Raw genomic sequence first — 24773 nt, 5'->3', positions numbered from 1 at the left:
GCAGTGGAACAAATGTGCAGCTTATCTTGGTGCTGATTAGGGAGATGGTGGGATGGGGACTGTATTTTAAGTCACTTAATTCTGTTCTGGAGTTCTAGCATTGCAAAGCCCTTCATTCAGACAACATGTTTGCCTTGTTCAAGAACTTCGCCTTTCTTACACATAAATGAAAATCATTTTTATGTATTTGTGCCTGGGAACAGGAATCAAATTGCTGTCAGGAGGATTCCTCTTATTTATTTATTTGTTTCTAACCAAGAAGCCTATTTCTGTCTTTTACTCATCCTAATTTTTAATGTTCATAAATCAGAAATAGGAAATTGTTTTATTTTTATAAAGAAAAGACTGTTTTGTACATGAAATCTTGAGTCCTTTTGATGTTTTTCTGTACGATTTTGCAGTTCTGTCAAAAAGCTGAAAGATGCTCTGGTATTTTTATTAACCAGTTTGAATTGAAACAGTCACTCTGTGAAGTCTTCAGGAAGAGCCCCCCTGCAGCAAACTGCTGCAGCTTCTTAAATAATCTGTTAGGAAGATTGATGGGTGCCACCAAAACAATTTAAATTATTTTATTTATCTAAAATTAAAGTGCATATTGAGATAAGGCCTCTTTTGGTGATAGTCTCTGATTCATGCTTTTTTCCTATTTCTGCCCAGTGAAGCCTTTAGGAATCCAATCACAATGTGTCCCTAATATAATCTATGTCATGACAGTTGTAAAACTTTTTTTAATGTTGTGTTTATCAAATAATACACAAAACAAGAAGGTATAAGCCTTATTTGAGGTGGAAAGTATTAAGGGATTCTTGTGGAGAGTTTTCTTTTAGGTAAATAAAGCATTTCAGTCTCGCCCCCAAATCAGTTTTAATGTGAATTAAATTTTAATAGATTCCAAATCACTTTTCCCTTTTACTCCTTTTCAGAAATATCTCTGGACTTATAAAAGTAATGAGATAGTTCTAGGATTTAAATTCAGGAAACAAATTGAAAATTGAGCTTTCTTAAAATTGTTTATTTCTCTATATCTCATGCCAACATCAAAGGTTTCTGTAGCATACCACTTCACCAAATCCCCAGAAGTTTCCAGTGATCGCATTCTGTTCAACATACTCACTCCCTCAAGCCCTGCTTATGAGCTAACCTGGCAGCAATGTGAAAAGATGAAGAAAGTATGAAACTTTTCAGCCTGACATTATGAGAAGGAAATGTTTCCATTTTATTTCCTTCCTTTTAAAAATATAATCATGGCATCAAATGGTGGCATGCTAGTCGGTCAGTATACATGGAAATGTAGCCAAGACAGGAATCCAAGATAAAACTGAGGGTGGGACAAGTGTATGCACCCAGCCTGCAGCCGGTGGTTGGCACACCAACCAATTTGCAAGCCCAGATACTCATATGTGAAATACACCACTCTCCAGGCCCTTACCTTCTTTTCTATTAAAGCCATAATAGTGTGTGTGTGTGTGTGTGTGTGTGTGTGTGTGTGTATGTAACACATGAGTGTTTATATGTGAATTCACATATATTTGACCATCGTCCTAAGGATCTTTTTTTAAAAAAAAATATTATTTATATGTATGTTTTGCAGCAAAAACTTGGCTACACACTTTGTAAAAACCTTTTTTAAAAAAATATTTTTAGTTAAATGGACGTGATACCTTTATTTATTGTTATGTGGTGCTGAGGCTTGAACCCAGTGCCTCATTAGTGTTAGGCAAGTGCTGTACCACTGAGCTACAACCCCAGCCCTGGAAAAACCTCTTAAGTCAGTTGAAAAAGTGCTGTGTTATTTAGGAAACAGTAGATGCTGATGGAAAAGACTCTGGGATAATATACATGCACAGGGGAGTCAAAGGAAAAATGGTGAGGGTGAAGTTCTGCATTTCCTGCTTTCACTGTTTCCAAGTGTGCTTAATGGCAATATTTTCACGACAACTTTGGAAGGAGTTTGTCTTCTTGATGTGAAGAAGCTGGCTGATGTAAAGAGCAACAGGTTTTGAGCTGTCCAGAGTGGCTCAGGCCTGTTAATCCCAGCGGGCTTGGGAGGCTGAGTCAGGAGGCTTGCGAGTTCAAAGCCAGCTTCTGCAACTTCCCTAAACAACTCAGTGAGACTTTGTCTCTAAATAAAATACAAAATGGGGGAGGGAGGTTGGGATGTGGCTCAGTGGTTAAGAGCCTCTGGATTCAATCCCCAGTACCTATCCCTCACCAAAAAAAAAAAAAAAAAAAAGAGTAACAGGTTTGGGAGGCAGTGGTATTTGTCTATTGGCTAGTGAATCAGAGGCAGAGATTGAATGGAGATTGATCAGGTCTCTTGGGAACACCTCAAGCCAGGCTCCATCCTCTCCTCTTAGGAAGTCACTTAGAATGGAGGCTACTTACACATCTAGAGAGCTGTGCTTTCTGAGTGGGAATCTGAGAGTCTGGCCAAGGGAGAGGGAGGCAGAAAGAAAGCAGAAGTGCCCTTCCAAGCTCTGTGAACTGCTTGAATAGCCGCTTTATTCAGAGTGCTGTGAGCATTGAGCATCGATGGACCACATGCATGCGTTTCATCTGAAGGGTTAGGAAAACTGCCTGCGCTGAGCTCATAGTGAAATAACGAAGCAAGAAGAAAGGACCCTGATTAGCTCAGTGAAGGCCATTGTGGGCTTCCATTCTGCAGCTAGTGAAAGAAAAGCTCCACTTTCCCCTTCCTTCAGGTCTTTCTTCCCACACCTCTCGAAGCCTCCTTGGTTGACAATCAGGGCTGGGCATCCCAAAGAGAGTCCCTTGAAATAAAGAGGCGCCTTCCGCCTCCTCGACTGCCAAACCAGCTAGGGATTTCTCCTGCCTTTCTCTGGGCTCCCAGAGCCCTGGTCCAGTGGAAGAGACTGCAATACCGAGTCTTGGCTCATGTTACTGCAGACATGATCACAATTGGGAAATATCAACTGTGTTGGTTTGCTGTGGGCTCCTGAGGTGTTTTATTTGCTTCATCAGCCATCAGTTTCCAGAAGCAAATATTTACAACCATAAATGGAAACCCAATCAAGAAGCTCCATGGTTGGATTCAGCCTTTGAGGGGGAAATTGCTGGTCCCAGTATCCCTGCCCTGTTTATTCAGACAGGGAAAGTTCAGAGTGGCCACATGAATTGGCATACAACACTGTAATTTACACCATCTATCTCTTTCTGGCTTTTGGGCCTCTGGCAAATTGCGTGTCTTTGTGTTGGATTAGTTTGGAATTTAATCATGCATTATTTTCCCTCCAATTAAATTATTTATATATTTGATTAACGTTTTTCACTGTTAGGAAGTCAAAGTTTTTCAGTGAAACCACAAATAAACTCTTGCCCATTGAATTTCAGGCCCACTTCACATGGGCTTCATCTGTCTGCTGATTGTTAAGAATTCATTGCATATTACTCTTCTTTTAGCTTCCTTGGAGTTTGGTGAGAAAAGAATGTGTGCATTTTCAACCCAATCCTAGGGAAATGCTGCAGACCTGAAACGTGTCTGGCCTAACTCCCTCCTTTCATTGAACTCCCCTTTTGGCCCCGGATCCTGGTTTTTATTCCTTTCTAGTTTCTTTTCTTCTCTCTGGCACTAAACATACATCCTCCTGATTTTACTTTCACAGGCTTGAGAGCAAACCTGATAAATGTTAGAGTAAGAAAGAAACTTTGAAATCATCTAGTGTGGGGTGAGTAACCTAATAGCTCACAGGCCATATTCGGCCCGCTGCTTGTTTTTAATACAAGCAGTGGTGAGCTAAGAATAAGTTTTTATGGTTTCAAATAAATTTTTAAAACTTTAAGGGACTATTTCATAACATACAAACTTTCCATATTCATAAATGAACAGCTACATTTTGTTCATTCATATATTGATTAGAGCTGTTCGACTTTGGACTACAGTGAATAAAACTTTTCTATCTGGCTTCATACAGAAAAAACTTTGCCCACACCTGATCTAGTTCATCAATATAATTTTATAGATGAGAAAATTAAGCCCCAAGGAGGCAAATCTGCCTATCCAAAGTACACAGCACATCAGAAATTGGTCAGAGATGCATCTCTGGGAATCATCCAGTATCTGCCCAAATGGATCCTTCCTGAACACTTGCTGCAGAGACCAATGCAGTTTTCTTAAAGGAAAGTAAATATTTAGTAAATATCACATGGATATGTGAAGTCTATGATTTCTTAGAATTTTAATTTTCACTTAAGATCTATCTTTCAAAAATATTTTAAGCTTAAAACACATTTGAATTACCTAAATAGAAAGACGCCTCCTTGTTTCTTTATAGTAATTGATTATGTCCTCTACTTAGCATTTGAGCTTTAAGAAAAATGAGATCAACTTGGTCTCTACACTCCTAGATTGTAGACTTTTCTTTCCAGAAAAAAAACCTGTGGTCTCAGTGTATGCGTGAATTCAAGGGTTACTTTGGACTACTACAAAAACAGGTTAATTTGGACTTCACAGTTTAAGAGGCTAGCCTTGCTGAAAGTGAAGTTGCTTTAACTGTCCCATGTATGTTCCTCCCTTTTCCTCCTTATGTAGGGACAACACTAACTGAGGGGTTCCTGCTGGCTGGTCAGCACAAAATACCTCTCCAATCACATTCCCATACGTTGTCCCAAAGGTAAAGATAGATAAAGATCAGTAAAATCTAAATATGAAATTAATTTGATGTTTCTGGCAGTTGCCCTCCATTTATTGACTTTTCTCCCTTCAGACACTTCAGCTTCTCTATAGGTAGATTTCACAAGTTCCACTTTAGGCCTCTAATCTCATCCCGAATCTTCACCTTCCTATCACCAATGAAGGACATTTTGCAAGGGAGCTGGCAGGTTGTTTGCTCTCCCTCTTCCACTTCACCTAAAGGAGCCACAGTCCAGAAAAGCCCCCTCCCTGTCCTTCTAGAGTGCAATTCCTCTAGTATGTTAGCCAGGACAGGAGGGGAAGCCAAAGACCTTTTTTTTTACTTGTTGCTATTGGTGCCTCCCACTATGGGTCATTTAATGGCCCTGAGTAGCATCAGTTACCCTGATGCTGTCCTCCTTGGGGACAGGCATGCAAGAGCTTGCTTTCTCATAGGAGAAATGTGAGTCCTGTCCAGGAGTACCCCCCACAGCCTCACAGCTGAGGGTCTGACTTAGCATACTGCATTTTGAGCCCTGGCAAGCCAACCCACATGTGACCACCACAGCAGAGTCTATTTCCTCTGTGGTGAAAGCTTGTGCCTTCTCACCATGCCCAGCAGAGGCAGTACCCAAGGCCTTCAGGGTCTGCCTGGCCAGTTCTCTCCTGCCTTGTGTGGTGGGCCTCACCCTGATCCTCAATAAGGCACTGAGCTCTGCCTTCTGCGGGTGCACCCATGTCATCTGTCTACAATAGTGTCTGCCCCCCTTTTTTCCTACTTCCACCCTAATCTGCACACCTGGCAGGTCTCCGTTCATCTTTCAGGTTCTGCTTTCGATGCAGCTTCATTTGAGAAGCCAAGCCTGATGCCTAATGCTCCACTCTGATTTAGGACTGGCTGTTATGTGTTTATATAAAACCCATTATTTCCCTTCACAACACTTATCAGGACTTTAATTGTATAGTAATTTAAGTCATTATCTATTTTCCTTCAGGAGACTGTAATTTCCTTGGGGCAGGATTCATGTGTGTCTTACTCCCCAGCTCACGGCCCGGTGCGAGTATAGCCAACACAACCCCATGAATGCGTGAGAGGAAATAAATGTTGCAATCCCAGTGCATTCTTTTGGTTCCACCCAGCAAGAGGGGATTCATGTTTGAATATCTTTCAAATCTTTCTGAATTCTTGAGAGCATATTATTTTAAAGTAATGAAATACCACTTGTTGAATTCATAGTGTTCAAGTGCCAGGTGAAATGAAGTTTCATTCAGATAAACAAAAGTGAACAGTATAATTTCTTTTGCTCAGTGAACGTTCACTTTGCTGTATGGGTCAAATCAGTTCAACAGATATTTATTGAGTACCTGCCAGGTACCAGCACACTACCAAGACACTGTGGCTGAGAATATGAAACTAAAAAGCCATGATTCCTGACTTCAAGGAGTTGGCTCAGTGCAGTTTGAAATTCCATTTCCCAATTTTAACTTTTATTCCCTTTCTCTCTTCGTCCCTCCTTTCATTCTTCCCTTCCTTCCTTCTTTTTCTTAATCCAAGCACCCAACTTTTTTATCCCTAATAACTTGGAAAACTGAACCAAGTACAATTTTTATGAAGTGGTTTTGTGTGGTCATTTATTTTTCTCTCAGGAAGGGAGAATTCATACAGACCCTCCTATTATGTGGGCTTAGTTTCAAGGGCTGGGTTTCAACACACACTTTGGATAAGTCTGGGTAATGTATATGGGCCACAAAGATGTACTTGAAATATGAATATAATGATTTCGCATCATCCCCTATTTAGCAGGTCTGTTCTCTTTATTAACTTATGTACACAATCATAACTTTTAAGAAGCACTTATTCATGGGACAGCTGGCTTCTGGTAGGAAACCCATACCCATTGGCCACAGGGTTGCTATACCACATGGTGTTTGAGTATCTGTTAGCATCTTTGTTATTTTCAGTTTCCAGGAGATGATGGTTGTCTGCTGGTGTGCTCTGATATGCTTCTGTTTTCTGTTTATCAGAGCCTCTCAAGGAAAGGAAAAAATAAGAAAAAAAAAAAAGAAAATCTGTGCCCTCAACCAGTTTTTATCTCCAGAAACAGCACAAAAAACTTTGTTGTTGTTGTTTTTTTTTTTTTTAAGTGAAACTTTTTTTTCCTGAAGCAGAAGGCCACCTAGTGGAGTAACTGGGGAAGGCCGACTTTGGTGGTTGCATTTTACCTTAAACACTGAGGAACTGGAGACTTTGCAGCACATAATTAAATGTTGTGAAACTCCCATGCAGTGCACAGAACTGAAGGGAGCTGTCAATCATTGGATGAATTTTTAAGTGATATATTTCTATGTATGTTTGGGAAAATGCTTAAATTTGCCTTAAACTAAGGCAAATGCAGGATGACAAGAGAATAAAAACAGGATACAACTCTCCTCAATAGTCTTAAACTGGACTTTTAAATAGTGCACTCAACTTACTTAAATTAATGTTAATTGGATCCAAATGAAGAACGTCTGATCCTCCTGGGGCTTCCAGAGGTTTCTCGTGTCTCCTGTTTAGAGGGTACTTGATATGTTCATCCAAGGAATCAGATAAAAAGTGGCTTGAAAGCTTTGAATTAATGTCGAATTTAGGGGAATCCATCTTCATCTTAAAGACCACATTAATTGAATTCTAAAGCTGGAAACTACCTGAGAAACTAGGGAGTCCATTCCTTTATATTGTACGTGAAGAAAAAAAAGACCCAGGAGACCAAATCATTTGTTCACTGTTATGTACTCCTTTTCTTCAGAACCTATTTCTTCTCTCTGTGATTCAGGAAGAAACTTCACCAAACCCAGTGTTCAGTTTGGAAAGTGCTTTTCTTGTACCTTTTTATGAAATTGTGCATGCGTGTGAGTGTAACAGGTACACGTGTATGCCCTTCCAAAGCACATGATAACTGGAGAGTATGTAAGCAGCCCGTTGGCCTTAACCCTCCCTTGAGATGAAAAATGATAGAGGCCCAGAGAGAACAAGAATGACTCGCTCCATTTCACAAATAGTCATCTCCAAAACTCAGCATTGAACTCTGCTCTTTAGATGCTTGGTCTGGTACCTTTCCTGAGATGCCAGGCTTCCTCTCATTTCAAGATGCCAGGCTTCCTCTCATTTCGTGTCATGGCTACTATCTGGGGAGCATACATATGCAATTAGCAAGAGAAAATTTACTTGAGAAGTATACTAACTAGAATTCTTAAAAACATAGAACTTGGTTAAGTTCTTTATATCTCCTTTAGGACTTCAGATTGAGCATATTTTGCACTTTCTTCTGTTGCTTTCAGAAATGAGTAATGCATGCCATTTTATTTCTTTTTCTCCAACCCCAGCATATAAATAATGACCATATTCATGGAGAGAAAAAGGAGTTTGTGTGCCGGTGGCTTGACTGCTCAAGGGAACAGAAACCCTTCAAAGCTCAGTACATGTTGGTAGTGCATATGAGGAGACACACGGGCGAGAAGCCTCACAAATGCACTGTGAGTACACAAGTGGGTAGCAGGCAGGCAACCTGGGTGTCCCCTCCCAAGGGTGGGTGTTAGGCCTTACCTTATGGGTCCTTCCTCATATTCTTCATAGTTGTGTGGGCTGATAACTTCAGCTTGAGGGAAGCAAGGTTGGTAAGAAGAGAGAGGGTGCATCATCTATTGATGAATATCTGGGTTTTTGAGCTGCCTGGTTAGACAGGATAGCGGGCAGAAGGCTGATACTGGGAATGAGCTCTTGGCCATTGACCCCAGCCCAATAACTCATCACACGCAGAGGGTCAAAAAGCAAAGGGAGGCGCCAGCTTCCAACTTAAAAAGTTTAAGTTGACTTTTTTAAAAGAATCGCTGCATAGGTTGAACATCTATAATTTAAAAAAAAAAGGAAAATAAATCCAAAACTGCTCCAAAATTTGTAAAAATTTAGCCCCAATATCATGCTAGAAGTGGAAAATCCCACACCTGACCTCATGTGACTGGTAGTAGTCAAAACACAGGTACACTAAAAATACTATACAAAATTATCATCAGGTAGTGTATATAAGGTGTATATATAAAGAATAAATGAATATTCCCAAATCTGGAAAAAAAAAAATCCAAGACATTCTGATCCCAAGTATTTTGGTTAAGGGATACTCAACCTTCACCTGATTTTAAAGTTTCTCCTGGTTAGTCTCCAGTGACACAGTGTAGACTTCAGGAGTGGGGCCAGGGCTTCCATGAAGTTGAACATTCTCTCAGTGATGTACCCAGAAGGCACACTGGGCCCTACTCAGCCTTGGTACTTTACATCTTAAAGGCCCTTTACAAACATGATCAAATTCCAGGTCTTTGTATGGACACAAAGCCATATTAATGAACTTTGTGCTGAATCTGAAATCAGTGGGAATTTGAGGAGATCAATGAGCAGATAATGAAATCCATTGTCCACATTGAGCGGTCTATTAAAAAAAAAACAACAAAAAAACTTCAGGACTTTTATTGGCACTGAAAATGCTTTATCTTGAACTGCCCCAAGCCACATCTGAATCCCAATAAATGCAGAGTTTAGTGGAGTTTTTGTTCCGTGGTTTTGAAAAGCTGCTGACCCTTGAAACGTCAGGTTTTCATCCACTTTGAGGGAGGGTTAGGCATAAGCTGCCGGTGCATTGTGTGGAGTAATCCATATTTACCTGTTGTCCCCAGTTTGAAGGTTGCACAAAGGCCTACTCGAGACTAGAAAACTTGAAAACGCACTTGAGATCTCACACTGGAGAGAAACCATACGTCTGTGAGCATGAAGGCTGCAACAAGGCCTTCTCAAATGCCTCTGATCGCGCCAAGCACCAAAACAGAACACATTCCAATGAGGTAAGCATCCATGGGCCCTGAGCTCATGGGCAGAAACAAAGGACCCTCACGAGGGTGTCCTTAGAAAGGCAGGCGTATTTTCCTATTTTTCTTTTGCCTGCCCCCAGCGTAAGCTGGCTCCAAGAGGACAGGTGGAGGCTTGGGCTTGGAGGTGGGGCGGAAAACTGGACCTCAATTGGGGCATGATACAGAGGAAGCAGGAACTATTAAATTGCACAATTCCATGGCATTTAGTACACCCATGAACTTAGTTTCATGTTGTTCAGAACTGCCACCTACTGGTCAGACAGTACAAACATTTAACTTGGATTTCCAGCCACTTGCTCTGCTCAGAGTAATAAGTCCATGGAGTTCAAAGGGTGACTCTGTAAGCACCAAAGATAGATTCAGAAGGAGCACATTGACAAGTGATAGCCTTCTGCTGAAATAGCCAGTTTTATTTGCTTTCTCTAAGTGGTATCTTCAAATATGTTATTAAAAAAAAAAAAAAAAAAAAAAGACAGAGTAACCAGCCATAGCTCAAATACAGTTTCCAGACGTTCTGAATTCCAAAGGATCTTGGAAGATATTCTCAGAAACCCAGTTAGTTATTTAAGATAATTTATTGAATGAAGCTTCATGGTAATAGGTGGTTCCTGGGGTGATGCTCTTGTTTTTAGGTAGTCATCCTCCCGGGTTGCAGAGAAGCAAGTTGGTATCAGTGAATTTTATTTTGCTTATATTTTGAGGCATATCTACCCACAGATCTGTAACTTCTTCTTGGAGTTCTAGGTCAAATGCTAGCTCCTCTCTTGGATGAATCAAGAGACTAACACCAAGATTCCTCCCATTTTCGGTAGAAATGGGAGAGCCATGTAGAAACACAACACATATCTCAGTCTATAAAACTTGTCATCAGTTTGCTTGAAATGTGTTAAAGAAGGAAGATTTTGTACACATAAGATCTTGTAGTGACTGTCATGACCTCAACAGATGCAGATAGAGAGAGAGAGAACATCTGGTCAAAATATAGTGAGCTATTCCACTTGGAGCTATTTGGCCTTAAGGTCTTCACCAAGTTTTCTTTCAGCTGAACTGATACAACAAGAACAAAATGGTTTCTAATAGGATTAACCACACATTCCAAAAAGCACACTCATACCATATTCACACTCGCAAGTCCATATACACCAACTCTTATTATTATTATTATTATTATTATTATTATTATTATTATTATTATTTTAGCTGTAGATGGACACATTACCTTATTTTATTTATTTATTTTTATGTAGTGCTGAGTATCGAACCCCATGCCTCACATGTACTAGTCAAGTGCTTTACCACTGAGCTACAACCCCAGCCCACACCAACTCTTTTTGAAAAGGTTAAACTGGACTAAGGAAATGAGAGACATTTGGAATGTCTTATTGATTTAAAGGAGATGACACATTCTGTTCTTTGTGTCAAAAATGCTTTTACTGTGTGCAATAGCTGCATTATCATCTGTTGCACATTTTTTTTTTGTACAAAATTTTAGGGAGTCTAAAGAACAGGCAAATGCACAGAGACAGGTGGTAGATGAGTATTTGCCAGGTAGCTGGTGGAGGGGAGTAGGGGCGACTGCTAATAGGTACTAGGTTTTATTTTGGGGTGATGAAAATGTTCTGGAATTAGGCAGTTGTAATGATTGTATAACACCAAGAGTGTACTAAATGCCATGGAATTGTGCAATTTAAAAGGATTATTTTGCTACATAAATTGTATTTTGATTTCAAGTTTTTAGGGGATTCAACTAATTAATGTATTTAACTGTATTTCATATATTTGACTACAAGAGAATATTCATTCCTATAGAATTTAATTAATTAGTTAATTAATTTTTGGTACTAGGAATTGATCCCAAGAACATTGTAGCATTGAGCAGCATCCCCAGCCTTTTTTATTTTTTTATTTTGAGACAGGCCTCACTAAATTTCTGAGACTGGTCCTGAATTTGCCACTCTCCTGCTTCAGTGTCTAGAGTTGCTGGGATCACTGACATGTGTGGCTGTGCCCAGCTACAGTTTATAGATTTTGGATCAACTTTCTCCTGCATTGTGAAGAAATTCAGGCAGTGGATATGTTAGGATTAGCAGTGCACATATATAAGATGTTTCCTAAGGGTTTTTTTTTTTTTTTAATCTTTTCATTGACTTAAAATATGTGACTACATCTGTTTGCTTTAGTCAAGTAGTTGAGCTTATCTTCTGTGAGGTCAAAAGTTCAGTGTTATAAGAATTGAATACCTTATTATACTAAAAAAAAGTACCTTTTTTATCAAGTGTGAGCCGTTAAACATTTTTTAACCTTAATTATAAATACATAATTCAAATTTTATTCATAAACATGTAAATCATTTTTTTCTCCATTGTCTATGCAAATCTTTGGCCTTGTGCATGAAATGATAGATCATCTAAGAGATACCCAAAATAAGTTTGTTCAGGAAATCCAGATTTGGTAATAAGATAATACTAGGTAAATCAAGATAATCAGTTTCATCTAGTTTAATTGCTCTCTTACTTATAACCTCATTTATTCACTCAACAAATATTGACAGCTAGTTTTGTGTTCAGCCCTTTGCTATCCTAGGTCTGGCAAAGAATTTAATAAATTAGAAATAGATTAGGAAGGGTTTGGGTTAATCACATGACCTTCGTGGCTGCCACAAAATTTATGAACCCTGTTGTAGTATTATCCTATTAGATACTAGTTAAATTGTCTAGCATTTTTCTCATTCTAAGCCATTCAGGTACTTCTCTGTCTATTAGGCTGTCCTGCCCTTCAGGGACCCTGGACTGTAGCAGTGGCAATTATGTAGTTCTGACCCCATAGTTCACATTCCTCCCAAAGTTACCTCTGAAGAACTTTCCTCGCTCTGATTCGATTGGATGTCCCTCTCCCAAAAGCTCCAATGGTACTTTCTTTCCTGCAGGAAAAGTTTAGGCTCCCTAAACTTGTGTCAGTACCCATTCTCACTCCTCCCAAGCCTGCCCTTCCAGCCCTGACCTCTCACTATCATGACTATGAATGGAACCTTTCAGAAGCTTGTGCTGTCCCGTACATGCCAACATGTGTGATGTGGTCCTGCTGCTGGAACTCTGCTCAGGACACTCTTTTTTGGTATCCTCTTGCCCTCCTTTTAATCTCTGGGAATTTTATTCTCCTTTCAGAACCCAACAAAACTACTTTCTCCTAATAAAAGGTCCATCTGTTGAGGGCTTACCCTGTGTCGTGCATTGTGGTAAGAACTTGATGGTCATGGTCTCATTTGGCAACTAACATAAACTCACAACCTGAGCATTAGACCCAGATACAGAAACTTAATAACTGACCCCTTCCAGGATCATCCCAACTGAAAAGAGATTCCTCCTTTGTCTGCATCCTTAGTATTCACACTTTACATTGTGGATAATTACATAGTATCTTATTTTTCATACCAGAAAATGAGATTTTTATATATCAAGTGCAAGGATTACATTAAGGATTTTATATTCCTCGAGGTTAAATTCTGCAATATACAATATTGGGATCACAGAACATTGCATGGAATAGGAGTCATTGAATGTTTAATTAAAAAATTTATTTGGGTGAATTCTACAAAGTAGGTAGAAAATGTATCAGCTGATTTCACCCAGTGCCTATGAGTACAATGAGTCAAAATAGTAACTATCATGTCAAAAGTCGAATACTGAGCACATGAATGATGCTACTCAGTCTGACAACATATTTTTAGCCTATATATGAATATATAATTGCAATTACTGATCACAACAAAATTTGGAGGCCAAACTATATAATTGGGCTAATATGCTTCTCCGTAAGACTTTAATGTCCTGAGCTTGTATTGTTATGATTTTTATGTAGATGGATAATGTGTATGTTCACATGCACAGGCACATAGTTGCAGGTGTACTAGTGTGTGCTGTTATTTTTGGCAATACAGGTTCTGAACATTCTTGTTCTCATTAGACATCAAGTATCTCCACATTTCTAAATCAATCCATTTTATTCATATGCATATATTTATAGAAATGTAGTAGCACCACCTTGTACTCCATCTTCCTTCTGCACACAAATGTCCCATGCACCCATTCTGCCTGCTCATGGAACAATTTGTCATGGCAGTGCCAGGAGCAAGCATAGAGCCTATGTCAGAACACTGGAAGGTAATGGCACCAATCAACAGAGCCATTCTTCTACCCTAATGCATAGAATTTGATGCGCTCATTTCGTTATATATATGTGTGTGTGCTGCAATTCACACAAGATCCTGAGTAGACATAATTCAAGTTAATGGGAATCAATTCTACCCAGAGGAATCTCATATTTGAAGGTGAAGTCTCTCAGGATAATTTTCGGAATCTTTGCTGCACTGCATTAGGGCATTTCAGCATTTTTTAGTTCACATTCAGTCTGTTCTTGGGCTTTTAGTGAAAAAGCATCTTTTAGACATACATTCTACAAGACAGGGCATCTTTTTAAATATAATAGATACATTATATTAATCATGGTTTTTATAACGATTGCTTACCTAATGGCTCATCCTCTGGTATACATGGATATAAATGTATACAATCATGTCTAGGTATCTGCAGATTATTTCCTGGTCTCTCCCAGATACCAAATCCAAGAATGCAAAAGTTTCTTATATAAAATGGCATAGTATTTCCATACAACTTATGTATATCCTCCTATATACTTCAAATCATCTTTAGGTTACTTATGATGTCTGATACTGTGGAAATAGTTATTATACTACATTATTTAGCAGATAAAGACAAGAAGAAAGTTTGTGCACACCAAGTTGTTCTTTTTTTTTTTTTTAATATTCCCAATCTGTGATTGGTTGAATCTGCTAATGCAGAACCTTTGAATATAAAGGACCAACTTTGCTTTTACAATCATCCATGAATAGATTATTTTGGAGCCAATTGGACAAAATCACAATTTAGGTGTTGATCATGAGCAGAGACCAGCAGTTTGAATAAATATCTAGCTATTAGCATCCATATAATGTTTATAACTATATCTAGAGACTTGACCACTGACTCACATAGAAAATGAAATGAGCATGAAATAATTTATAGACTTGAACATTCAGGAAAGAAGCACAGACCAGGAATCCTGGTTCCCAGCACACTATCCAGCTGCCTTGGTCAAGGCTTGACTGTTTTGAAGACCAGAGAGGTTCTGGACTTTTGAATGTCCCCACGCAGTTGCCATCCTACCCAGAGGAACACATTTTAGCGACCTCTAACATTGGAGAGGCTAAAAGCAATCTTTTTTTTTTTTTTTTTAATTATACCTATACGTAAGTAGTCCATTTCCAAAGTACATAATGATATTAACTCCCCCCAAAAAGGATTTACATAAAGAAATTTCTTGACACAATCTCTCCTGAAAAGTGTGCAGCATTCTCCTGATTAGATGATGAGAATCCCTTAAGCCTCCTCCCATCATCATCATCATCATCACCAGACGTCTCCTGAGTGCCATGGTACCATGGTACTTCTTCCCACTCACAGAATAAATACTTCCAAGAACAGGAAGGCAATTTACACATTCTTAGCTCTCCCCAAGCTCTCTTGAAAATAATAATCTATTTAGCCAGATTCTATGGACACTGGACCATGTCCAAACGGCCTTATTAAACCACTAGTTCCTACAGGTATTTGAGTACCACTGAGCTTTGTAAAAGTGTTTTGAAAGAATTAAAATTGTAATGAGCAACCACAGAGGACTGTGGGGCTGGAGCTTAATCACTTTTATAACAACCTATTGTATTTCTGTTGGATTTGGCAGAAACCTTATGTGTGCAAAATCCCAGGCTGCACTAAACGTTACACAGACCCAAGCTCCCTTCGGAAACACGTGAAGACTGTGCATGGCCCTGAGGCTCATGTCACCAAGAAGCAACGTGGGGACATGCATCCTCGGCCCCCGCCTCCGAGAGATTCTGGCAGTCATTCACAGTCCAGGTCACCTGGCCGGCCGACTCAGGGAGCCCTTGGGGAGCAGAAGGACCTCAGCAACACTACCTCAAAGCGGGAGGAGTGCCTCCAGGTGAAGACGGTCAAGGCCGAGAAACCCATGGTATGTCATTCACTCTCCTGATTTTCCCAGAGTTGGCCCAGGGTCATTTGAAAGAGCCCAGCAGGGCATTCAGAGGGACAAGACCATTCCCATCCTCACTGCATCGGGTCACTCTGATTTGAGGAGGTCATGAGCCCAGTAACCTGGACTGCTTACTTGAAGTTTATCTGCTTAGAATAACTCTACTCAGAAAAGAGCTTCCAAGTTTCCTAACTGATTTTTGAAATTGATCCAGAGACATACCATACCACTCATGGCAGGCAGAGACACGACTGTGTATCTTGTCAATGTGCCTCGAAGGTACAAAATCATTTATTGAGCCTTTCTGTAAACATGTTTTCTGTCTTCTTTGTCCTGGTGACTCAAAGGTAAATAAGCTACAATCCGTATCCTTTAGGGGTATGCAGTCCAGTGGGAGAGACAGATTGAAAAACAAACACCATTCAGGGTGATGGGAGCTTGAACATGGGTCTTTGTAAGGAGCCTTCAGGAGAGAGGTGCACTCAGAGGTCAGAGGCCATGAGGACATGGAATTTAGCACTCCCAGTTGGCAAGAGTGAGGCTTGAGGAAGGAAGGTCAGGCAGAAATGCACCAGTCTCTGGGCCTCACAGGGATGCACAGGAACAAAGTGGGCAGGAGAGGAAGTGTAGGTTTTGCTATCAATGGGGAATGCAAAGGGTTGATGTTTACAAACATTTACTCCAGAATCGGAGCAGAAATTGGATACACTGGGACCATTTCTCTTGTGCCTGAGTCTATGAGATTGAGAATGAAGAAGGGTTTTGAAAAATTCTTGTAATCAAGCATTATTTCAGTCTAGTAATTATTAGAATATATGAGCAATACTATTCTTTCAGTTGCTTTCAGACTTCACTTAGTGATTTTGTGTCATGTACATATTTTTATAAAGCCCCTAAAATTTCAGAAGGATAAAAAGAAAAATTAAAAGAATACATATGAAAGAAGATTCAGTGCATTTATATTGGTCATGCATACAATGGATTTAATTACACATATATATTGGGATAAGTTTGCCACTCTGACCTGTGGAAGAAATGTACCAGATAGAAATAATATACTTAGCTTTCTGGGGACAAGGAAATGGTTGGATGGGAAAATTTTACTAAATTTAAGGAAGCATTTTCTTAAAATGTGAGAAGTCCAGCAATTGAAAGAATTCTATGAATTCACCAGTGAGTTCACTATTCAGAAGTGTAACGTGGGCTGGAAATAATGCACATACCATCCCAGCATTGGTAAGGAAACTACGTTTTAATGATTAACCAGGTTTGTCTTTAAATTCTAGAGTCTTAAAAAGTGACATTAAGTTTAGCCAAAAATAACAAATAGGATATTCAGCTTTATCATCATTTCTCATGGCATTTTGCATTTATAAAATATCTTAATAAAATGTGTGTATATACGAATGATCATGATATTTTTTAAGTTAATCGATTCATACAAAAGTGCTTTATATACTTTTTTGGAGGTGAGCATGTATCTATTTCATAAAATAAAGTCCACCTATATAATAACTGTGCAAAATATTCAGCAGTTTATTCTCAAATGTTTAAGGAAAATGAATTTGTGGTCTCCTAGATTATGTCATCAAACACTATGATTTATGTTCTTAGACCATTCTAAGAACCTAGAGTATCTCATTTCTTCAATGTGCAAGAAAGTCTTGTTTTTCTAGAGAATTTCATCAAAGCTAGCAGGTGTCCAGGGATCTTTTGTGATTAATCATGTGAATTTCAATTAATGTAAGTCATGTATTAAAATGCATTCTGGAAAAAAATGTTTTTGCAAGAATATGGGAAATAAATTACATTGTCAAAAGCTAAAAAAAAAAAAACAGAAAAAAGAAAGTTTGCCCTCTTTTCCCCAAACACCCATTATATAAAAAGAAAATTGGTAGAAATAAATATTTGTCATGATTTGGTTCAGTGACATTTGAGATGCCCCAATGGGTGAAATATTTTATAAACTAAGTCATAGAAACATAAGATCACGAGATGTTTTACAGGGAAGAAACTGAAGCTCCCTGAGGTTAATAATGTAATCACATTCCTACAGTAGACTATTTTATGTATGCATGTATACACACACACTTAAATGTATGCAGATATTTTCATAAACATTTACTAATGGAGATGAAATTTACATTCCTAATGCTTTCTTTAAAAAAAACATGTCTTTAATTTTATCATCATGCTATAAATTAAATTCTTTCTTCTTTTTTTCTTATTAATGCAACCTCTCTTCTGTCTAATGCTCCTAAATGTCTTGTTCTCACTTCCTAAGGACAGTGGGTAATAAGGTGAGGGAATTTTGGCTTGTCTGTTCTTTTAGTTTCGTTTTCATTTGAACATTCAACTTTTTTCATTTCATTTTTCTTGAGTTTTTGTGGCTTGGTGATATCTTTGGTAGTGAGCATTACTCAGTTATGTTTCAAATAGAGAAGCAATGTGTTCTGAACGCTCAGCATGTGGAAAATGTGGAGTTTTGATTGTTAAATTCATTGTTCTGTTTGTCTAGGCTTTCATAAGAAATCATACTGGAGTGGACCAAGCAGATGTTAGATTCTACTAAATTACTGTACTGACTAGTATATATTCCATCTTGGACCTTCGAAGAAGGTCTAGATACATCTTGTGTTAGCAATTTAACCTCTATTCAAATGTCAGAGCTCACATAAGCAGTTTTCTGATTGTAAGTGCTTATGCACCTTCTCACACACTCTATGGAAGTGTGTATTGGCATGTGTGTGCATGAATACTCATATACACAGGTTCACATACACACACATTCTGATTTGATAGTCAAAGAGTAAAAGACATCCAAAGCTCTGGAAACTCCAAGTACATTAGGAAGGAGCAAGTGGTCTGGCAACCCAAGACTTTGCTAAGGCAACAACAAAAAAAAAAAATGTAAGGCTTTACATACCCATGATCAGACTGGCATCTTTCTTCAATCTGCTTGGTTGCCCAGGACAGAGTTAGTGTATCATATGGCACTCACTTAGAAAGTGTTCATTTGCTTGGATATATGTACTGTGATAGCAGGGGGGCATAAAAGTTAAGGGCTCTACTGAGAAAGCCTCTTTCTACAGACCTTCATGCCAACATTGTGTTTTCCATCTTAGATTAACTGAGTAGTCTCCAGGAGGAAGTGGAGTTCTCTTTCCCTGGAAGTTTGCTCTGTTAGCTGTTGAAAGGAGCTCTGGTTTTTGTAATAACCCCGGAGAAACTGCTGCAGAAGCATGGAAGTAGCCAGCTTAGACTACCGCGTCTGGCTTCTCCATGAACTTTGTAACCTTGGGCAGTCACTGACTTTTCTGAACATCACTTTCCTTATGCTTATGAAAGGATTTGACTGTTTATCAACCAGGACACCACTGGAATTTTAGATAGAACAGTTTGATGTTGTGCCAACTGCCCTGGACATTGCAGGCCCTTTTATGCAGTGCTCCCCAGACACTGGGATAGTCAGGCTTTCCACCCTCTATTTCCAGGAACCCTGGGGTGGGGAGAAGATGATACTTTCCCTGATTGGGAATCACTGGGTTGGATTAAGTTCCCATTAGTTGCATAATTTTTTTATAGAGTCCACTTGTGTATGGTGAGGGGAATATTTCCCAGTTCTAGTGAAATGCCACGGCACACCAAGGAGAATTATAAAAAATCATGCCACAGACTCCTGACACCTGTGGGTTGCTGCCTTTCTTCCCTTGTATTTGGCAGAAGCAAAGTGACTGAAGTTTTACCTCTTATAGCTGCCTTGATGAACAACCTGCTTCAGGTTCTACAATAGCCAAACAAACAAACAAAAAAGTAGAAGTGGGGAGGAAGGGTTTCAAAGCTTAAGTACCAGCTCAGAGGGGCTTTTCTTAGGACATAATGTGTCCTATCAAGCATATATGTTTTAGCTGAGCAAAACACAAAAACAAAACAACCCCTAAAATCAGAACCACCTGAGACAATAATTACTAAAGTTTTGTAATCTAATTATTATTACTTATTAGGTGTTTTTATACTTCTGTGATCTCTGGGTTTCATATCGATTCCCAACAATAATCCGTAATATAAACTGTCCCCATTTTATAGATGAGGAAACTGAGGTTGAGAGTGCCTTTGCCATTTGCCCAAAGCATAAAGTCCTGGCAGTAGGATAGGAAATAAAGAAGTTGTGTTAGCAGAGTTGGCATTCAGGACAGGATTCCATTTCTGATATCATGCTGGTCACACCACATCTAATCTTCTCTGCTGTTCATTGCCTCCCCCTGCACATCAGCCTGGTGATCCATCAGTCGTTCTGGCCCCAAAGGCCACCTCCATCCACTGGAACATAGTTTTTCTTCTCATTCAACCAGCTGATAACCTGAAGGTCTTCACCTGCATGAGCTGTCATTATTGGTGTCCTTTCCTTTGTTCTTCCTGGTGACAGTTCTTTCCTTTCCTCTTGACCTCAACAGACATCTCAGCCAAGCCCTGGTGGTCAGTCTTCATGCAGCAGCCAACAGTCCCCCATCAGCAACTATTCCAACAGTGGGCTCGAGCTTCCTCTGACCGATGGAGGTAGTGTAGCAGACCTCAGTGCCATCGATGAAACCCCAGTCATGGACTCGACCATTTCCACTGCAACCACAGCCCTTGCTTTGCAAGCCAGGAGGAACCCTGCAGGGACCAAATGGATGGAGCACGTAAAACTAGAAAGGCTAAAACAAGTGAATGGAATGCTTCCTCGACTGAACCCCATTCTACCCCCCAAAGCCCCTGCGGTCTCTCCTCTCATAGGAAATGGTGAGTCCCACATCAGACCATGCCTCCCCTCAGGTGTTTTCTCTTCTTTCAAATGTGTCCAGAGCACTGTGAGAGGAACCAGGGTCCTCGCTTTTATATTTGCTGGTTTCACCACCAGTCTCAAGGTTATGCTAACTTACTCTGCTCTATGAATGTCGAACCCATTTGAGTTGCCCTTCTGGAGGATCCATATCTTAAAACTAGACAATAACAGAATAGTACTAAAACAAAAAGTAAGACTGTGAATAACTCATATTCGAATGGTGAAATCATAATTATTCAACCAGCGTAAGAAAATCCCAGGAGAAGATGTATTAATGAGGGGCTGGAGTTGTGGCTCAGAGGTAGAATGCTTGCCTAGCATGTGTGAAGCACTGGGTTCGATTCTCAGCACCACAATATAAAAAATAAATAAAAGTCCATTGACAACTAAAAAATTTTTTAAAAAAGATACATTGATGATTAGCATTCTGGTTTCCAAAATCTAAAACCAAGAGGTTAGCCACTACTTTCATTTATGTTGGCTAAGTTCAAGGAAAGACAAACATTATTCTCCATGGTCAGCCCCGACGTTAACTTTTACTTCTGAGATGACACTGTCTGAACCACATCCTAAAGGTGACCCTTGCCACTCCATCTCAGGTGTTTGTAGGATGTGAAATAAACAGGAAACCCGGAGTGTGATTGTGAAATTCCTGGAATACCTTGGGCCCCTGTATTTGCATGGATCCTGAGCAATTGTGTATGTCCCAAAAGTCTTGTCCTTGCACTGCACCTGTGAAAAGCTTAATCAAATTTAGGGAGTAATTGTTAGTGCTTTAAGCCAGGGGTTTACAAACTACAGCCTGGGGGTTACATACAGCCTGCCACTTGTTTTTGTAAAGAAAATATTACTGGCACCCAGCCACACATAGTCCTTCACTATTGTCTGTGGCCACTTGAATGCTAAACTGCAGAGTGGAGAGTAATTGTGCTAGAGACCACAGTGACCTCAAAAGCAGGAAAAAAAGTTACTACCAGCCCTTTACAGAAAACGTTGCCTGATACCTTGCTTAACTTATCCTGAGTCTCACATCCTCTGTCCTTTTCTTCCCTCCACTCTTGTCTCTCCAGGCACACAGTCCAGTAACAACTGCAGTTCCGGCGGGCCCATGACTCTTCTTCCGAACAGAAGTGAGCTCTCCGGGGTGGACCTCACCATGCTGAACATGCTCAACAGGAGGGACAGCAGCACCAGCACCATCAGTTCTGCCTACCTGAGCAGCCGCCGCTCCTCGGGCATCTCGCCCTGCTTCTCCAGCCGCAGGTCCAGCGAGGCATCGCAGGCCGAGGGACGGCCCCAGAACGTGAGCGTGGCGGACTCCTACGACCCCATCTCCACCGACGCCTCACGCAGGTCCAGCGAGGCCAGCCAGGGCGACGGGCTGCCCAGCCTGCTCAGCCTCACTCCTGCCCAGCAGTACCGCCTAAAGGCCAAGTACGCTGCTGCCACGGGAGGGCCACCACCCACGCCCCTGCCGCACATGGAGAGGCTGAGCCTGAAGACCAGGATGGCCCTACTTGGGGACAGCAGGGAGACAGGTGTAACGCTGCCTCCGGTCCACCCTCCGCGGAGATGCAGCGACGGGGGTGCCCACAGCTACGGCCGCCGCCATCTGCTGCCTCATGATGCCCTGGGGAATGGCGTGAGGAGAGCCAGCGACCCTGTGCGGACCGTGTCGGAAAACCTGACCCTACCCAGGGTTCAGCGTTTCAGCAGCCTCAATAGCTTCAATCCTCCGGGTTTGCCTCCATCTGTGGAAAAGCGAAACTTAGTGCTTCAGAATTACACCCGGCCTGAGGGCAGCCAGCCCCGTCACTTCCATACGTCCCCCTGTCCTCCCAGCATCACCGAGAACGTTACCCTGGAGTCCCTGACCATGGACGCGGATGCCAACTTGAACGATGAGGACTTCCTACCGGATGACGTGGTGCAGTATTTAAATTCCCAGAACCAAGCAGGGTATGGGCAGCACTTGCAGAGCGCCATCTCAGACGACAGCAAGGTATCCCATGGGCCCAGCGACTTTGACCCACCTGGGCTGCCAGACAGCCACATTGGCCAGCAATACCATTCCCTGGAGCAGCCTTGCACGGAAGGCAGCAAAACCGACTTACCTATTCAGTGGAATGAAGTCAGCTCTGGAAGTGCAGACCTGTCCTCCTCCAAGCTAAAATGTGGCCAGCAGTCCAGGGTGCAGCAGGCTCGAGCTTTTGGGTTATATAACAACATGGTGGTCCACCCCCAGAATCCATGGAGGGGTGAGAACAGCCCTGCCGGGGGATATCAGACCCTGGGGGAGAATGGCAGCTCCTACAGTGGCCCAGAGCACTTGGTGATACACAGTGGCAGGGGCACTGGCATGAATGGAAATGCCTTCCATGAACAGTCCTATAAAGCCCAGCAGTATGGGAGCTGCCTCAACAGGCAGCCAGTGGCCCCTAGTGCTCTAGACAGTACCTGCAGTGCTGGGATACAAGGTTCGAAGCTGAAAAGCACCACCATGCAAGGGAATGGGGGTCCGCTGGATTTTGGCCTGTCTGCGGCACCAAATGAGTCAGCTGGCAGCACAGTGAATGGCATGCAGACCCAAGACCCAATAGGACAAGGGTATCTCCCTCACCAGCTACTCAGCGACAGCATGCAGCATCAGGGGGCAGGCCGCCCCAGTCAGCAGATGCTAGGACAGGTTAGTGCTACCTCACACATCAACGTCTATCAAGGGCCAGAGAGCTGCCTACCTGGGACTCACAGCATCAGCAGCCAACCATCAAGCTTGGCAGTTGTCAGGGGCTACCAGCCATGTGCCAGCTATGGGGGCAGCAGGCGCCAGGCTATGCCAAGGGGCGGCCTCACTCTGCAGCAAGGACAGCTCAGTGACACAAATCAAGCCTGCAGGGTGAATGGCATCAAGATGGAGATGCAAGGACAGCCCCAGCAGCTCTGTTCTAATATGCAGAATTACTCTGGTCAGTTCTATGACCAAACCATGGGCTTCAGTCAGCAAGACACGAAAGCCGGTTCATTTTCCATTTCAGATGCCAACTGCCTGCTACAGGGAGCCGGCGCCGAAAACTCTGAATTACTTTCCCCAGGTGCTAACCAGGTGACAAGCACAGTTGACAGCCTCGACAGCCATGACCTAGAAGGGGTGCAGATTGATTTTGATGCCATCATAGATGACGGGGACCACTCCAGCCTGATGTCAGGGGCCCTGAGCCCAAGTATCATTCAGAACCTTTCCCATAGTTCCTCCCGCCTCACCACACCAAGAGCGTCCCTCCCATTCCCAGCCCTATCTGTGAGCACCACCAACATGGCTATCGGGGACATGAGTTCTTTGCTGACCTCCCTCGCGGAAGAAAGCAAATTCCTTGCAGTTATGCAATAGGTGTTAGGCAAGAAAGACTGCAAACAGACATAAGACTTTAGGAGTTGAAAGATTAAATTGACTCCATTTTTGCCTGGTTTGTTTTTTTTAGTTCTGTATGTATTTTAGCAATCTCATCTCATCAAACTGGGATGTGTTTCAAGTATATTCCTTTTATGGAAAAGGACTCTGAAAAACCCTAAGGTATTCTAGGGAGAAACTGTCTTCCATTTCAGTTTTGAATCAGTATTGTTACACTCAAACCACCCTCTTCTTCTTTTTTTTTTTTTTTTTAACTGTAAGCCCGCCCCCTTTTTTAGTAAACCAATGTAAATGTGTGATGTGCATGTTCTTTCTTTTAGAAGAGAAGTCAAGTTAAAGGATTTGACATGTTTCTCTGTTACTCCAAGGAAAACGGAGTTAGTATGCTTGTGACCGAAGGGGTTACATGTCCAGTTTTCTTTCTTCCTTTTTTTTTCTTCTTTCTTACATATGCTCAATGTTTTGTTTTTGTGTTTTCTATTTTTTAATTCCCACATTGGGCACAAGAATCAGAATATGGATAGTGAGTTTAAGAATCTTTCGTGGGTGCACTGTAGCATAGATAGCAGATTTTGACATGCTCCCAAACCCTAATCCAATTCAGGGCATACTTTTGAAAGCTACACAGAAGTGGAGACCTGGGGCTCTTGCAAATGAAAATAGTTTGCTCACAGTTTGGGTTTTAAATTCTTCCTATCTATAAGCGTGTTTGGGGTGGGTATTTCTATATGGTCAGTTCTCAGTTATCTTATTTGCCTTCTCTCTCTATCTTCACGAGCATTCATAACTGTTTAATGCTGCAGGGAGAGAGAGAGGACAGGCAGTTGGTGACACTCAGACATGCTGCTACTTTTATTTGTTCTAGTAAAAAGTTAGGTAGATTCTAGATTGAAGCAATTGGG

The 24773-nt window shown here is 41.1% G+C and overlaps 1 protein-coding gene across 1 annotated transcript in view; it reads left to right on the top strand.

Moving 5' to 3' along the window:
• Gli3 (GLI family zinc finger 3) overlaps nt 1-23885 on the top strand; it is a 257609-nt gene extending 233724 nt beyond the window's left edge. Inside the window, exons 10-14 of the mRNA XM_076864152.2 lie at nt 7997-8146; nt 9338-9502; nt 15326-15616; nt 20092-20419; nt 21533-23885. Of these exons, the coding sequence (XP_076720267.2) occupies nt 7997-8146; nt 9338-9502; nt 15326-15616; nt 20092-20419; nt 21533-23850 (3252 nt within the window). The 3' untranslated portion in view covers nt 23851-23885. The remainder of the gene's footprint in view (nt 1-7996; nt 8147-9337; nt 9503-15325; nt 15617-20091; nt 20420-21532) is intronic.
• The last annotated feature ends 888 nt before the right edge of the window (nt 23886-24773 follow it).

The sequence above is a fragment of the Callospermophilus lateralis genome, chromosome 1 (assembly GCF_048772815.1).
Source record: "Callospermophilus lateralis isolate mCalLat2 chromosome 1, mCalLat2.hap1, whole genome shotgun sequence".
Taxonomy (NCBI): domain Eukaryota; kingdom Metazoa; phylum Chordata; class Mammalia; order Rodentia; family Sciuridae; genus Callospermophilus; species Callospermophilus lateralis.
This window is presented reverse-complemented; position numbering and strand designations above follow the sequence as displayed.